General features: G+C 38.8%; 1 protein-coding gene across 16 annotated transcripts in view; it reads left to right on the forward strand.

The window, feature by feature from the left end:
* Positions 1-16530, forward strand: part of PARD3 (par-3 family cell polarity regulator) — a 612084-nt gene that overhangs the window by 583760 nt on the left and 11794 nt on the right. For all 16 annotated transcript variants that reach the window (XM_074324693.1, XM_074324692.1, XM_074324697.1 and 13 more), the window contains one exon: positions 10204-10324. In XM_074324693.1, the coding sequence (XP_074180794.1) occupies positions 10204-10324 (121 nt within the window). The remainder of the gene's footprint in view (positions 1-10203; positions 10325-16530) is intronic.

Genomic DNA, 16530 nt, shown 5'->3' on the forward strand with positions numbered 1-16530 from the left:
GGTTTAAAAGGTTAAAAATAATTGCCAAAACCACAATTACTTTTATACCAACCTAATATAATGCATAAATTTTCTTCAGCTCTCTAACCTATTAGAATACCTTGTATGTCCTTGCCATATATTAGAGCATGAAAATCACACGATCTATGAAAAAGTAAGTGCATTTTGGGCATTAACCCCAAATTATAACTGCTTCTTACAATGTAAAAACAAAACAAAAACAAGCAAACAACTGGCATATGTGGTTTCTTATAGGCAGTAACATTATATTTTCACGAATGCATTTAAATTCATAGGCATACCTGGAAAACATTTTCTGTCCCATGCGTTATTCATTTAAAGCTACACAGTAGCCAACTAGGGAATCAGGAAGACTCAAGAGGCACAAAACTCTGCTTCTGCCCCGGCCTTTTGCCCATTCTCTTTCCCAGGGGCCTGTGGAAGTTCAATTTGGATTTTACCACCATCTGGGGTTTTAGGCTCTAACATTCACTCTTACAATATTCAAATGTCATTTGTTTAAAAAGGTTTATTAGAATATGATTTCTGAAACAGCTTTGATAATTAGTTTTATAACAATAGTTTATTAAAGCTTGCTAAATAATACTACTTTTATGCTGGGTTTTAAGCCAATGCCTCATTGGAGGTGTGACAGCAATAGATTTACAATCCTTTCAGGTAGAAACCAACTTGGATTGTCTGTGAAATTTACAAGTCAGGAATAGCTACCTCAGGCTTGCAAGAGAATGTCTTTGTGTGTGTGTTTATTGTCGCATCCTGAAATTATGTATGTCTGTGCACGTGTGTGTTCTTTGTAGCTGGAGGAATTCCCCTCGAAAAAGTAAAACTAAATTTTTCTCACTCCTGCCTGAGACCCGTGACAGGCTAATAAGGAAGAGTGATGATAGTAATAAAATGGGGTGAGGGGTGCATTCCTGAGATTTTGTTGCTTATAAAATGATAGCCCTGTTACTGAATGACCACAGAGGGACTGAGTAAGATCCATCCCTGAGTCTTTGTGATGGAGAGAGGTGACCCTCCCTGTGACTCATCATCTCAGAAGCAAATGCAGTATTAACAGTTTGGTGACCACCTTTTTAACCCAGAGAACATAGCTGTATGTTTTTAATTTGTTATGATTTATTACACTGAAATTGGTGTGAAATGGACAACAAATCTTGGGTGTCAGAATCTGAAAATCAGTTTTATTAGCCTAGGAATGTGAGTGCCTTTGGGATTTGCATAAGTTTCTCATAATTCTTTTCATAGCACAGATGATGAGTAAAACTGAAAATAAACTGAAAATGACATGATATTTCATAAGCTCATTTCACATGTACACATAGACACATATAAATATAGAATTTAGCTTCACTTTAGACTTTCTCTATACTGTGAGGTGACTTCTATATGCCCACAGAAATATTTGTCTAAAAAAGTTAAAGTAAATATTAATACCATTTGTTATATCTCAAAAATGTCTGGGATTATCTATAGAAAAATTTAGACCTTATAACAAGGTTTTTCTTTTTTACCAACTTTATTTTTTCACTGTTCAAACTTGGAAGACAGAATTTATGTCTACATACCAATATTAAAAAATGCTAAGATTGATGAAAAAGCTATCCTTGTTAGAAACTAACTTTGCATGCATAATTAATTTGAGCTCCGCATTCCTACTTCACAACCAGAAGAGAAATTGAATTCAGGTGTTTGGTGAACATATGGGGGATTTACTGTGAATTTATGACCTGTAGTTTGAGTGTAAAACCCCAAGATACTTGCTGATAAAACTTAATGAAGCTTGTGCAGAGGAGCTATTTTTATTTGTACTTTGGTAATTGATACATTTCTTGGTTTAACCCTCCCACCCTTTCCCCCATTGCTCATAAATCTTCCAGACTGAGAAAGAGATCCATGGTAGAAAGCCCCAGTCTTAAACCAGGTTGCTCTAATGCTTACCTAATCTGAAAGTTCAGAGTTCACTTTTCCACAGCATTTTAGGATGTACCTTCTTTCCCTTTTAAGTTAGCCATTTATACTTCCCTGTCTGCAGAGGTGACTGGAGGCAAACCCATGCACCCCGGGAGGAAGTGCTCTAGGTTCTTTTAAGAGATGCACAGATCTCACAGAGTTTACACCACTTTACTCTGTCTTAAGTAAGCAAAGATGGTGGCACGATGTAGCTCACCATTAAAATGTAGGCAACAAATTCATTACCATGTAAAGATTTTCTCCCCAAGAATAAGCAGGCACACTTTCAAGGGAGAGGAACCTGTCACACACACCCTAGCAATATCTCTCTTCTTCTCTGTCTGTACCTAGGATTTTACAAAGAATGCTCCTCATTTGAGTGCCAGGAAAGAAAACACATGACAAACGCTCCATTTTAACATACGGGGTGTAATGGGTTTAATGAGAAACCTGTGTTTGCTCACTAATTTACAGCAATTAAGAGCTCAGTTCTGACATCTGTAGATTATAACTATTTGGCGATTACAAGATTAGGTATGTTTTATGGAATTGCTAATCAGTGCAGAAAAACACCAAAGTGAGAAGAATATTGTTTACCTGTTGTCTCTGAAATGGCGTCTTTCCTAGTGGTCGTGCTGGCAACCCTTTTTTAGTTAGTTCAGTGACATTCTCCCCCCAATGCTTTAGCCATCACTGTTCAAGAACTTGTTTGTACCCACTTTATCATGCTGACAATCTGTCTGTTTTGAAAGGATTACAACTCTGTACATCAGTGCATGACATCACAGTAAGACATTGCTTAATGATCTGAGACGTTTGTGGTCACTGCTGGCTGCCTATTTCTAAAGCTACATGATGCGTCTGCCCTACATATGTTTTTTCCAGTGTCACTTTTTGAGTATTCCAGTCCTAGTGTCTGTTTTAAATGACATGCATGAAATAGCTGAAATTTAGAGTCGCCATTGATACAATTAAAAGGCAGTAAAAGTCTCCCCTTTAAGGATACAAGAAGAATTGGTAATTGGGCAAGGAAGGGAAAGGTGCTCTAAGCTTTCTCCCATGACAATGTTTCAAAAAATTATAGTACTCTTGAAGAGTGGGCTGTTTACATAATGTACTGGATCTTTAGCCTTTCCATTTGTATAACTCCCACGCAAGTCAATAAAGTGATACATTTCCCTCAGCTAAGTGATCAAAATGCAGGCACCTCCTGTGAAGGTTGCATCATTCCCTAAAGACATCATCAAGGCTTGGAGAAGTCAGAATTCAGGAAGACAGGATCTTTGAGAGTAAATGGAGTCCTGGAAATTTGAATATACTACTTTCTCCTTTCTGCGTGTGTGGGATACAGACCATAATGAGGTTTCAGAAGTCTTGACTGTGGAATCCTAGAATCTAGGAGGCCATCAGACTTTGAAGCATTGGCCAGTGAAGGAGAAAGAGTTCCTTAAGCAGAGAAGTTGGCAGTTAGCGGAACTCGACCATATAATATTCCCTGTGGTCTGTGCGTGGAACACCTGGGGCAGTAATCGAAGTACAACAGGAAAAAGCTTTCAGTGTGGAGTTTCATTGTTTCCAAGATTTCAAGATATAATTTGGAAATTTACTTTTGTTATTTTTTCAAGTGGGAAAAGAATAATGTCCTTTTGCATCCCCAGTAATTGGATGCCGAATGCAGGTGTGAAATTCACTGGCATTTGGAATAGAATTTTATTCTTAGGCACAAAAGTAAATTCCTAGGGCTGAGAACTAAATGGCAAAAATAAAAAGGCTGAAGATGTACCCTGATATGGTTAATGAAAATCTTTACTGTGTACCTAATCTTTTATAAATTGGGGATTTGAAGGACATTTGTTAACTCATGGACCCTTGGAAAACTAAGTACAACCAGTTTTAAAATCTAACTAATTTTTCACCACTAATATCTCCTTGTGAGTTGTGTTTGGACCCAGATCCCAGCAGGTCACCAGTCTCTGCCTGAAAGACAAACTAGGAGTGAGCCCTTGAGTTCAGTTTTTACCAAAGGACCTGGTTGGCAGGTCTGTTTTCACCACATTCCAAGAAGACACCCACATTGCTGCTTTGGTCTCATGAGGGCTGATTTTCAGAGGTCACAGAACCAGAGTGGGGTGTTGTGAGAGAAGTGATGGGTTGACAAAAGGAGTCACCCTAAGCAACTGGATAGATTTCCATGGGGTGTTCGTGGCTATGGTGACTGGTGTTCATTGGAAAGCACATTTGATTATTTTCATGTGTTAAGTTCTGGCAGTGAGTGACATTCTTCAGTGACATCTTCTGCAATTGTATTTACTTTGTACAATTTTTTCAGAGATCAGAACTTTGGAGTGACTAACCATATAAATGATACCATATACATGGTAAAATGTAGTCATAAAATATGATTCCTGTCTTTTCTTCTGCTCTTCTAACCAACATGCTTTTGCAACAGGCAATATTTGTTTGGTTACAATTGTGGGCAGCACATAGTTCTGTGGGCTTCTAGAACACTTTGTTTCATTAAGTATGTTCAACCTCCCTCCCCCAACATTGTGTAAGGTAGGTGATTTAGTGGTGCTAATGGTGGGAAGGGGGGAGGTGTGTGTTTAAAGGGAGGAAGGTTTAGGGAGTTTGTTATCTTTTGTTGCAATGACACACAAGAGCACAAACCCCCCATGCAATCACATTCCAAAGCCCTATTGGCATCACATCCACTAACATCACATTGGCTAAATCAAGTCACATGGCCAAGGCCAACATCAGTGGATATTAGTTTTCTATTGCTTCATAACAGAGGAACAGACTTAGCAGCTGAAAACACCACCCATTTGTTATATCTGTTTCTGTGGGTCTGGAGTCTGGCAAAGGCTTAGCTGAATACTCTGCTCCGGGTCTCATCCAGGTGCAATCAAGGTGTCAGCCAGGCTGGGGTCTTACTTGGAGGCCCCCGTGGGCAGTGTTTACTTCTCTGCTTGTGGAGTGTGGTTGGCAACATTCTTTGTAACCATAGGATTGGGGCAGCTTTCTTCTTCAAAGCCAGAAAGGAGTGAGACGGACTAGCAAGATGGATACTGTTCTATAATGATGTCAATGTAATCATTCTTTGACCTTTGTCACATTTCATTGCCTAGAAGACAGTCACACGCTGCCCATACTCAAGGGTGGGGTTTGCACAAAGCTGTGAGTACCAGGAGGCACGGATCATGGGCCCACCTTAAAGTCTGTACATCAGAAATATTTATTGAACAATTTACCCTGCCACAGGGACGTAGCATTATATATATACATATGTATATATGATATGCATATACTGTGTTTCTCCAAAAATAAGACCTAGCCAGACAATCAGCTCTAATGTGTCTTTTGGAGCAAAAATTAATATAAGACCTGGTATTATATTATATACTGTATATACTATATATTATATATATCTTAAATTTATACCATCATCACTATATATACATATGTATATACATATATATATATGGAAAAGTTTCAAGGCTGTGGAATTTGATTTCTTTGACATACTAGTAGACTTGCCAAGATGGAAAGAAAAGGAGAGGGTATTACAGAAAGAAAGAGATGAACAAATGTATTTCTCTCTCCTTTGGTAGCTTGTAGAGATTATAATCATCTCCCTCTCTGAACACCATTGAAAGTCTGCTCTGATTCATTCCCTCCCTTCTGTTTTCCTTCCTTATTCCCTTTCATTTTTTCTTCCTTCTATGGAAAGGAGAGTATATACCAAGATGGTACCCCCTGTTCAAAAAAATGCGGTTCTCCCTTCCATTGAATTCTGGATTTTAATGCTAGCCCTCTATTCCAGTTTTCCAGGTATCCTTTGCATCATTAAAAATGTAAATGTTACAGTATTTTTAGTCCATGAAGAATTAATCAGTCACATTATAAACTCCTCTCTCTCAGCATATATGGGTCTGAAAAAGATACTAGGTCAGACCTCAAGCTTGCAGGGCAATATACTCAGGGTTTGACAGATCAGAGGGAGCTGACAATTTAGGAGAAGGAAAACTATGGACAATGCCCAGTTGTGGTTGTTTTTCAATATTTGTTTCTTGGGACTGTTACTGGGAGACCACTGGCCTTGTCTTGGTGCAGTGACAGTAAATAGCCTAGAAAAACACCATAGAAAATAGGCAGCAGCTGCAGAATATAAAGTAGAGAGTGCAAGCTAGCAGGCAACAGACTTTTTTGGGGGGGTGGGGGGCTCACCTAGGATTAAAAGAATAAATAAGCCAACATTAAAAATTTGGGGGTGGGGAGGAATTGTGGTTCTGATCTCTCTTTTAAAAAAGTAGAAGGCAACACCAGGCCCGTATCCCTTCAGGCCAAAAATCTGCTGGAACCAAGTAATGACATCCCCTTCTAGACCAAGGATATTACTCCCATTTGTCACAGAATGTTCGTGGGCCCTTCCAGTGCAGTGGGGTCTCCTTCACTCTTTAGTTAATTGCTGTGCAGGCATTGGAATTTGTCCCAACTACTATGAAGCCTGAGGGCATTGTTTTCATATTGGCCATGTGACACCTGCAGTGCTTTCGAATATATGCAGATTCCTGAGCCCTGCCCTGGACTGACTGAATCCAAAGCTCTCCAGGGGAATCTCAGTCAGTCAGCATTTTTAAACAAGCACTCTGGATGACTCTCATACACATTGTGTGTGTACGTGAGAACCACTGTTGTGAAGTTTCTTTTGTCACTCCCTCTACCTAAAGAGATGGCTGGATTGTCATCCTGTGGGGGCAGGTGCAGGAGGGCTGCAGTCAGCATCAATTGGTATGTTCCGCCACATTGCGAAGCACATTGCAGTCAGTAGTCCAATCGGAAGGTTCTAAAGCCTAGTACACCTTATGATCTGCTTCTGACAGGAGGGGATACAATCCGCTTGGTAATTATGGATGGGAAAGATTAGAGTTCCACACTTCAGGATGGTCATGTGCATGCTGGGTTATGTGTGTGATCCAACCTACCCTTCCTTAACGCTGACGGAAAATGTGCCACATTGTTACTGAACCAAAATTAACCCTCTTCATTTAGTTTATACACACACACACACACACACACACACACAGACACACACACTATTATAATGTATATGTAATACATATATAATATTACATATTGTATATATAACATATATATATACACACACATATACATACAGGCGCATGTGCGTGTATAAAAGAAAGTTCTAGTTGGGCTACAAATACCAATTATAAGGGGAGGCTAAGTGTTAGTGTTGGACTTAACTGTGTGTGAATTTTTTATGCCAAAAGCATCTCTATAATTACCCTCCTCACCCCTCCTGTCTGTAGACTGTTGTTAAATTATGATTTACTGACTCCTCATTAAGAGTTTTATTGTCTCACTCACCCATCTGATCAGCTTAGGTGGTATATTTATTATATTCCTCACAAAAAAATAATGAGCAACTTCAAGTTGGCAATGAACCTAAATGTGAGTTGATTGGGGTGTGCAGCCACCACTGCTAATGAATATTTAAATTTTCCTTTGGCTTTCTTGGCAGTAGACCTAACCAAGAACTTGAGAAGTCTAAATGTGAGTTATTGGCCCATTATAGACTGGCCTGAGAAACAGTACCGAGCGGCAGCAATGGCTTCACCTCGTGAAGCCAGGATTTCACCTTCAGACTGCCAATTGTTGTTCCCCAAGGATGCTGGATGGTCTTCCAGCCTTTGGAAGCCATCATCAATCATGAAAACCACTGCAGCCTACTTTCCAATTTCAACCCTGAGAGTGGATTTCCTAGTCTTAGGCAATTTGATTGGTGTTCTCTAGGTGTAGGAAGAGAAGCAAGGAAAAGAAAGTGAAACAGTGGTCTCAGCAGCTGCTCACATTTGGAAATAAGGGCAGAAGTGACTTCCCAGAACGCCTTTTATATCATGAAAAACACTAGTCACCAGAATTTAAAATGAAGGACATTGGGTCCACTTCCCTTATTGGGAGATGTACTTTCGATCAATCACAAATAGTAGGAAGTCAGTTTTCATCACTGCTTTGGACTTCATGAACCCAATAATTATGGTATTGAAACTGTCTGTGCTAAGTGAAAATAATAGACAAATTTTTCTAGTTAGGCTTGGAAAATACTTTGTCAGTCAAGCCTCTTACAATCCTATTAAAAGCTATGAAGTATGCCAGGAGCAAAAAAAAGGCACAGCTGGAAAGATGTCAATAAGATTAATGAATGTTCACTTTCCTATCTCTGTCTTCGGAATGTAGCGACCCTCATGCCTTCACCATCACATTTTCACATAGAGAGTAAGGAGTTCTACAGATTGGGCCTTACATTGGGAATCCTATACTGAACATGTATTTGTTTGAACCAATATGTTTTAAAAGCCACCAGGAATAGGACCCTGCCTGGAGCAAGCGTGTAGAGGGCAAGTTTTGAAGCTGTACCAAATGTGGGCTGATTGTCAAGTAGCACATTTTACAGTAACTTTAAGCGCAGTAACCTTTAATGTTCTCAGGCTAATCAGTTCAAAAGATTTGTCAGAAGAACAGAGGGAAGACAAGCTTGTATTAAGTGGGAAAATAATCAAGTTGAATGCATTGACAAGATGTTAGGAAGCTCTAATGAAATCGAGAGAAACATAAAGGTGATAGGGACCCACCTAGTAGATTAAATGGAAGACTATCTCATATTCATGGACAATGTTATGATATTACTGTGGTCCTACACATGAACGTTCTGAATTTCAGACTTTTAAGCCTTTGGAATTCTTCAAGATATGTGGAATTATATGAAGACATATGTTAGTGTGAGAATTTTATACACTCTACTATGACAGACTTTCTCTTTCCGAGCTACCTCTCACAAATTACTTTACCCAGGGGTGTGTGCAGCCACAAGACCTCTGATCCACACTGAGAAACCAGGGCAACGTGTTTTCAATGAAGAGACCTAATCTTCCCAATAGCTTACAGCTTCCCGTTCTGCTGGCAGCTTAGAGGGCATATGTGATAAATATAAGACGCCGTCCTTGTCTTCTAAAGAAATCAGAAGTTCTGTGCGGGGCACAGTGTATGCCTCGTGTGCTGCTTGAATCGCTTTCCTGATTTGAGGCAACTTAGTGCTCAGGAATGGAGGAGACCAAAAGTGGGGTGAGATTTAAGATCAGTTTAAGTTTGGTCACCTATACTACTCTTGCAAAATATTGTTTTCTAAATTCATATGATTTTATCATGGAGGGGTTTTGGAGTCTGATAGGGGTTTTACTAAGTGATACAACATGGCATAATGGAATGAGGGCTGGACTAAAAGCCAGAAAGATCTGGATTCTTGTCTCACTTTCTTCAGTGGGAAGCTGGAGGGGCTTCAAAAAAGTCACTTATATTCTTTGAATGTCAGTTTCTACATTTGTAAGTGTGTGTGTGTGTGTGTGTGTGTGTAAGAGAGAGAGAGAGAGAGAGAGAGAGAGAGAGAGAGAGAGAGAGAGAGAGAGAGACTGCCTTCTGCACCTATCTTATAAGCTTTTTGTGAGGATAAATTCAATGCTATAAAATAAAAGAAGGCACCATCATTATTAACTACCTGGGTATAGCAAACTACCACCTGAAGTTATTTTAAAAATGCTTTTCATTTATGCTGTGAGAGTTGCATTTTGTGTATAGCCCTCTGTCTGATAAGTCATAAATAGGAACTTCATATAATGGCATTATGTGAATAATACTGTGCATTTCTGAGCCCATATTGTATGGTATTCTCTCACTTGATTGTTACAAATATGATATTTAGAGTAAAAATGATTCTTATATCCACTTCATATGTATAAAGGAACTGCAGCTCAGCAGCATTAAGTGCCTTGGTCTAAGAAAGTGGAGGAAGTAGGACTGGACCCTGGTATTTCTAACTTTTAATGCAATGTCCTTTCCAAAAAGAAAAAAAAAAAATTGCTGCCAACACCTTGCCAGATTACAGAAAGGAAATGAGGGTTTTAAAGACTGCATAAAAAAGGAATGTCTAAAAATACTGCTCACCCTTTTCAATATCTGTCTGAAATAACTTCAATAAGTCTTAATCATAAGAACAAAATGAAAACATATTTTAAATGCACAGATACTGTTTTAAAAAATTATCTTCCTCTTAAATAGCATCATTTCATAGCAAGAGGCCATATTTTTGTAGCAACTCTAAGTCACATATTGTATTTCTGATGGGTGTTCATTGTTGCCCCTTCTCTCTTTTAGCAACAGATCAACTCCTAGCAACCATGATCGGATACAGCGTCTACGGCAAGAATTCCAGCAAGCAAAGCAGGATGAAGATGTAGAGGACAGGAGACGTACCTATAGCTTTGAACAACCCTGGGTGAGTATCTGTTTCTTGGGCACAGTGGATAGTTCTGCAACTTCCTGCAGTAAAAGCCAGTACGCTATGACCTCAGTCCTTTATGAAATGAGACAAGGTGGAGCCAAATTCCTTTGACCTTTAACATACTGACCTTTACCTCATTTCCATCTGGGTTTCATCATTGCTAATTTCATTTTCTATCTTGTTGCACCATCTGTCCGTTGCACAATAGGTTTCATTTGCCTTATGACAAGAGATAGCAAAAGTATTCTTGCTCTCGATTATGCATTTTTTAAGTTCAATAAATATTTTTCTATATATATTTTCCTCAGAATCAGAGCCAGAATAAATTAGTTCAACACATGTCTATTGTGTATCTACCATCCACAAACTACAGTATTTAGTAATTCTTATTCCTTTATTTTCCCTCAGCCCCCTTCTGTATTTGCTGAATCCCTCTTGTTTATCTGCATAGATCCCTGTTCTAGTCCATCTTCCGCACAGCCAAACTGTGAATGGCTTTTCAATGCCTACAAATTCCAGTCCAAATCCCCCAGTGTGGCCTGTTAACCCCCCTCAGTCCAGCCCCAAATTCATGCTACCATCTCATGTTATGTGTTAAAGATAATAGCACTTCTGGGAATGGGAGACATTGGAGCAGACTAGGGGATTCAAGATGATGGGAATTTTGAAGAATCTCTTTGGAAACTTAGGAGAGTCAATTAGGGATTCATAAATAGGCTGCTTGAGGCAGGAAAATCTAGCTGAGGGTATTAGTAAAGTCCAATCAACATGGTAATGGGACCATAGCCAAGAATATTTAGAGGACTGGGAATAGAAAAAACAATTTTTTAGATTAATTCTGTGGTGGGGATTGGCAAGACAGACATGGCAGAAAGTCAAGGAAGGCACTCGAGAGTTCTGGTGAGAATCCTGGTGACAGTCGCCGAGTCTGGGTAGGACGGTAGGTACGGCCCAAGGAAGGATTGCCCTGATTGCCTAGGAAGCCTCAAGAAGGGCCGTTAGTCTAGGGTGTTACAAAGCCTAGGAGGCTGTGCTCAAAACAATGCATTCTTTGCAGTCCAGACTGTGGAGGTGGCCCAGGTCTAGGTGAGGTGGAAGTTTAAGGTGTGCCACGCATGCAGGTGTGTTCCTGAAGTAGAGGAGAGAGTAGTGTCCAAAAAGTTAATGAGTTCAGTTCGAAATGTTGGGAATATAATTACAGTAGATACTTGGGAGAGTAGAGGCAGAAGGAAGAATGGTGTCAGGAGAGTCTTAAAGTACAAAAAAATGATCCTGTTTTACTTGGGGAAGGGTGAATGACCCAGCTAACATAGAACTTAGAGGTTGGTTGTGTTGTAGGCTGGAGAAAGGTAGAGATGCAGTAGGGCACTTTAATGCTAGATTGAAGGTTTGAAGAAGGATAGAATTAGGATGGAACACTGTCCCGCTATCTGGGTGACCTGGCCCTCTAGGCGTCAGTTGGAGTGGATGGTTGAGTGTTCGTTATTAAATCCCTTGTCAAAATCAAAACTTAAGAGGAAGCTGAGTGGGTAAAGTAAAGCAGATGCAAGTAAAACTTCTCCAAATGTGGTCCAAAGACTGGCATCTTCAGTATTGTCTGGGAGCTTGTTATAAATGCACTTTCTTGGTCCTGCATCAGACCTTCTAGATCGGAACTGCTGTGGGTGGGGCCCAGGAATCTGTATTTAGCAAGCACTCCACGTCCTTCTGAAACATGTTCAACTTTGAGATGCACTGCTATGGAGTTTATATCACCTGAGATCCTTTTTGGTCCTAAAACCCAACAGCTTTAATGTACTCTACAGAAAGCTATAAAGGTTTTTGATCGTGGTATTTAGCGATCAAATTGTAGTTTGTAGAAGATGAATTTTGTGAATAAAAGGAGAAGAAACAGAAGCAGCACTAGTCTGAAGGACTTCTCCTTAGTTCAGGTGAGAAGATGAAGGCTTAGAACAGGTAGTTGGCAATACGAGACCAGCATCAAGGAGTAAAAACTCCTCCTGAAATCAATCCTCACCTGACTTTGGGATGTTACAAAACAAATTCGGCAGATTTAATGTCTAAGAAAATCTCTAATTGTCTGTGCAACGAGATAACTATTAATGTTATTTTTAATAAAGTATGTAGCTTATTTTTCTAGATGATCAAGTAAATTGAGTCATTTCCATGTAACAACATAACAAAATTATATTAATCTACTTATGTTGTTTGGCCTAATTGACTCAATCTATTCCTAATAGGTTTCTTAAAGCAGGACTCTTTCATGTTATGCGCAAAACATCCTTAACTGTGTATATTGAAAAGAATAATGAGTACAGTGGCAACCTGAAGGGAAAAAACAGCAACTCCACAAGGCAATGGCTGTCACGCACACACTGTTCCAACCTGCAGAATCCCTCTTGGGTTTTTCATTCCCCATCCCGTAGCACGAGAGGCAACGTTAACACCATTTCACTTTACCTGGGAATGTGGATTTCAAACCAGCATAGTCACACCATTTATTCTTTAATTACTTAATTCATCAAGTTTCTTGAATGATTACTGTGTTCAAGCCATTGGGTTTCGTGCTGGAAAAGAAAGATGAGAAAAAAGGCTGCCCTTAGAACGCTACAGTACAGCTCGTTTATGATAGGGGTACGCGTGAACCATTAAGCATAGGGGAACCAGGCCCAAATAAATCGTGGGTGGTCAGGAAATGCTTGAAAAGACACATCTTTGAAGTTGCAGTATATTTTAAATGTCAAACTTTGAGGAACATGTTTGGGAACCAAGATTGATTGAATTGATTTCTGGTTGATGACACTGTATCTACATGCAAGATTTCCACATTTGTATCAGACTGAATGAACATTTCCAACTTCCCATAGCTCTAGATGTTTTTCATTGGGAGATGTGGAAATGATCTGACATCCATTTTGGTTTATTTGTTTATTTATTTTTTTGAATGGGGGCTCAGAATAGCTTGGCATATGTTTCTGTTATTTACTTAATATGAACAATCATGTTGGGAAAAATGTTTGAGAAAATCTTGTACATTTAGAAACTCAGCTACTGAAGGTCATAGGTCAAATTGTATAGCAACATGCCATGGCAACTTTAGACAAACAGCTTGGCTTGTATTGCCATTTCCTATAATGAGTGAGCAGGGAATTATTTGGATGACAGGATGATTGCCTTAGGAATTGAATAATTTCCTAAATTGTGGGTCAAAAGTTGACCTTTTTATTTATTTATTTTATTTTCCAACAAGTGGGATCTTGCTGTATACCCTGCATTTTACTGATCATGTAAATAAGCTTAAAATGACTGTAGTTCTACTTAGTATATTAATTTTCATACCAATCCTAATTGATACCCTACCCTACTAAGAGCTGCTCAGTTGTTCAAAATGTAGCGTGGTCTATGGTTTTTATTGTGTGTTTTACAAAATGAGCTTTGAGGATCCTGGAATCTTTTTTCTTTTCCCATATATATTGTAACCTTGAAAGGTCACTGTGTTTGGAAAGGATGAGACCATGATCTCACCAACTGGAATGGTTTGTAATCATTTTAGTTTTAAGGAACCACAAGCTCATCTTCAAGCTGTGTGTACAGCTTCGGCCATATTAGTTGAAATCATCATGCTTGTCAGAAATGCCCACACACAAAGTGCAACCAGATGTGTCATATAGAAAACTATCCCAGCCAATTATTTGACATACAGAGAGAGATGCTGCAGAACATTCATCCAAGTAGCCCTTTTCAATTCATCCATTTTCAAAATGTTCTCTCTAAACTCTAGCAATACAGAATGCACCTGTTCCTGGGCTTTTGTTCAAAATAATGTTTGGTCCTGAGGGAGCTGATTTGTGGCACAAAAGGTCTTTAGATGAGCAGAGGCCCAGAAAATTTCCTTAGCTCCGTAATTGAACTGAGTCCTCTCCTAAGTTGAGTAAGAGAAGAAGCAGAAAAAGGAACTTCTTCCCCACGTATTGCCAGGTGCAACATAAATAAAGCAGCGAGTTGCTTTAAATCTTTCTTAAGGTAATGGAACAATAGCTGAGGTTAGGGTTATTATCACAGAGCTCTGATATGGAGAGGACTTAGTGTTGCTTTTAAAAGAATTAAATTGCAGGCTGCAGACATAAGTACAGTGTGCTGCTAAAACTTTGCAGATACCTGCGTGTTGCCCACAAGGAGACTTGCTGGCTGAGATGCCTGATAGATGGGATAATGGACCCTTTAATAGCTGTATTGCTAAATCCTTCCCATCCCCGGTTGGTAGTGACTGAAAGTAGTTTAGTCCTTCAGAGAGAAAATTGATCCTCTGCAATGTGAATATCCTCTTCTCCTCCAAGCTTTCTTTCCAGCTGTCTTTAAACAAAACAAAACAAATCTGACCTTTTATTCATTTTCCTGTCTTGAACTTTTAATGGCTCCTCTTACCATTTTAGGGTTTCTCCTGCTTTAATTAGAGAACCGCTCTACAGTACATAGCCACCCTGCACCCCTAGATTGCCTTTCCTGTACCTGGGGAATTTGAGATAATGATGGTTTTCTTTTTGTTGCCATCTTTTTCAAGATTTCAAGGGTATCTGCTGTCATTTCCTCATAGTGGACATCCATGCTTTGACTCAAAATACACCTTCTTCGTTGACAGCCTTGCAGTAGTGTTACTCTAGTTCAGATTGGGTGGATGTCACCTCCCTTGGAAGTTGACCTGGAAAAAGCCATTCCTGCAGCAAAGGGATACCTCTTTACGCATAGAAAAAGCCTTTGTGCTGCTGCCAAGTAGGCCCCTTCCTTGTAGCTCTGGGACCCATCCTTCTGGTCAAGGCCTCCATGACCCATGGCCCATCTTACCCACAGAGGCTTGGGGTGGTGGAGATGCATAAGGCGTCCAGACTAGAGGGCTGGCTTGTTCGTAGAGCTGCCCCTTTATTTTCAATGCAGCTGCTGCTGAAGGTGGTAGGAAACAGACCCAAACACTGGTTGGGAAGGATGAGATGAAGACAAATAGTATGTTAAGCCCAAAACATGTATTTATAAAAACTTCATGAGGGAAATTGGTATGCTTTGCAGATTTTTCAGCTATTACTCACATCATTAGTAGCAATTAAGCTTTTCAACATTCAGAACCCACAAGAGTTCAATCAATAATTGTCTAAGTATAGTGTGTGATGGGGTAGAGGTGGAGGGCTGGGAAGGCAGGCTCAACAGACAAAAGTTAACTTTGTTTTCACTAAAAGTTATAAATTAGCCTACTATAGAAAATAATCACCAATATTAGCAATGGCCACTTTTAAACAGAGTAAACAATTTACACTCTTCATATGATTCAATGCCATAAAAATTATTTTTACCCTCTACCAAATCTTGAAATTTTATTTGTATATCAAAATTTTGAATTTATATTAGGGTTACAGCACATTTCAATGGTTAAAATAAGGATTCTAAATCTCAAAGGGATAATAGCATTATTTTTGTTATCGACCTCATCATTCTCGTCATGTGCTTCATCATAGGTTTTCATGCAAAGCACACACACTTTTTAAATTCTATTTTTGCTTTCTATACATGCCCTTGGGTAGCTGTGAAATTAAAAAAAAAAATTACTCATAATTTAAGTAGAAAACCCACCTGAAATGATCATTTATAAGAATATCACATGCGTGTGTATATGTGAATATATACAAATACCTACACAAATGTGCTTACAGACTATTTTTCTTATCTATATGAAGAAAAATTAGAGTATTTAAAAATTATCAAATATTTTATGTAAATATGAATAACACAGTAATGAATTTTTTTTCATAAGTGACACATACACTTTAATATTAACCTCTTAGCTTACCTAGTTCTCATTAGTACTGAAACTTTCTACTGTATATGTTTAGTTTTGTTCTTTCTTTAGTCTATTAATTACTAACAGTTTTGGTTTTGTATTTTAATTTTTTTATATTGCCTGTTTTTATTTTGGAAAAATAAGAATGGTTTTATTTCATTGAGAAAAATGCTTAATGACTTAATTTAGTGAAACACTATATGGAAGATATTTTCTACATTTTGTTTTACACTAATAAGTGACACCAAACTGTGTAGCTTTCCCAAGCTTTGTATAAGTTTTTAGATAGTATAAATAGTATCTCTTTATAATCATGATAAAGACCAGTAATTTGTAGCTCATGTACAAAAGCAACATGCATAGTTTTCACTTG

This window comes from Rhinolophus sinicus, linkage group LG02 (genome assembly GCF_036562045.2).
Source record: "Rhinolophus sinicus isolate RSC01 linkage group LG02, ASM3656204v1, whole genome shotgun sequence".
In the NCBI taxonomy this organism is placed as follows: domain Eukaryota; kingdom Metazoa; phylum Chordata; class Mammalia; order Chiroptera; family Rhinolophidae; genus Rhinolophus; species Rhinolophus sinicus.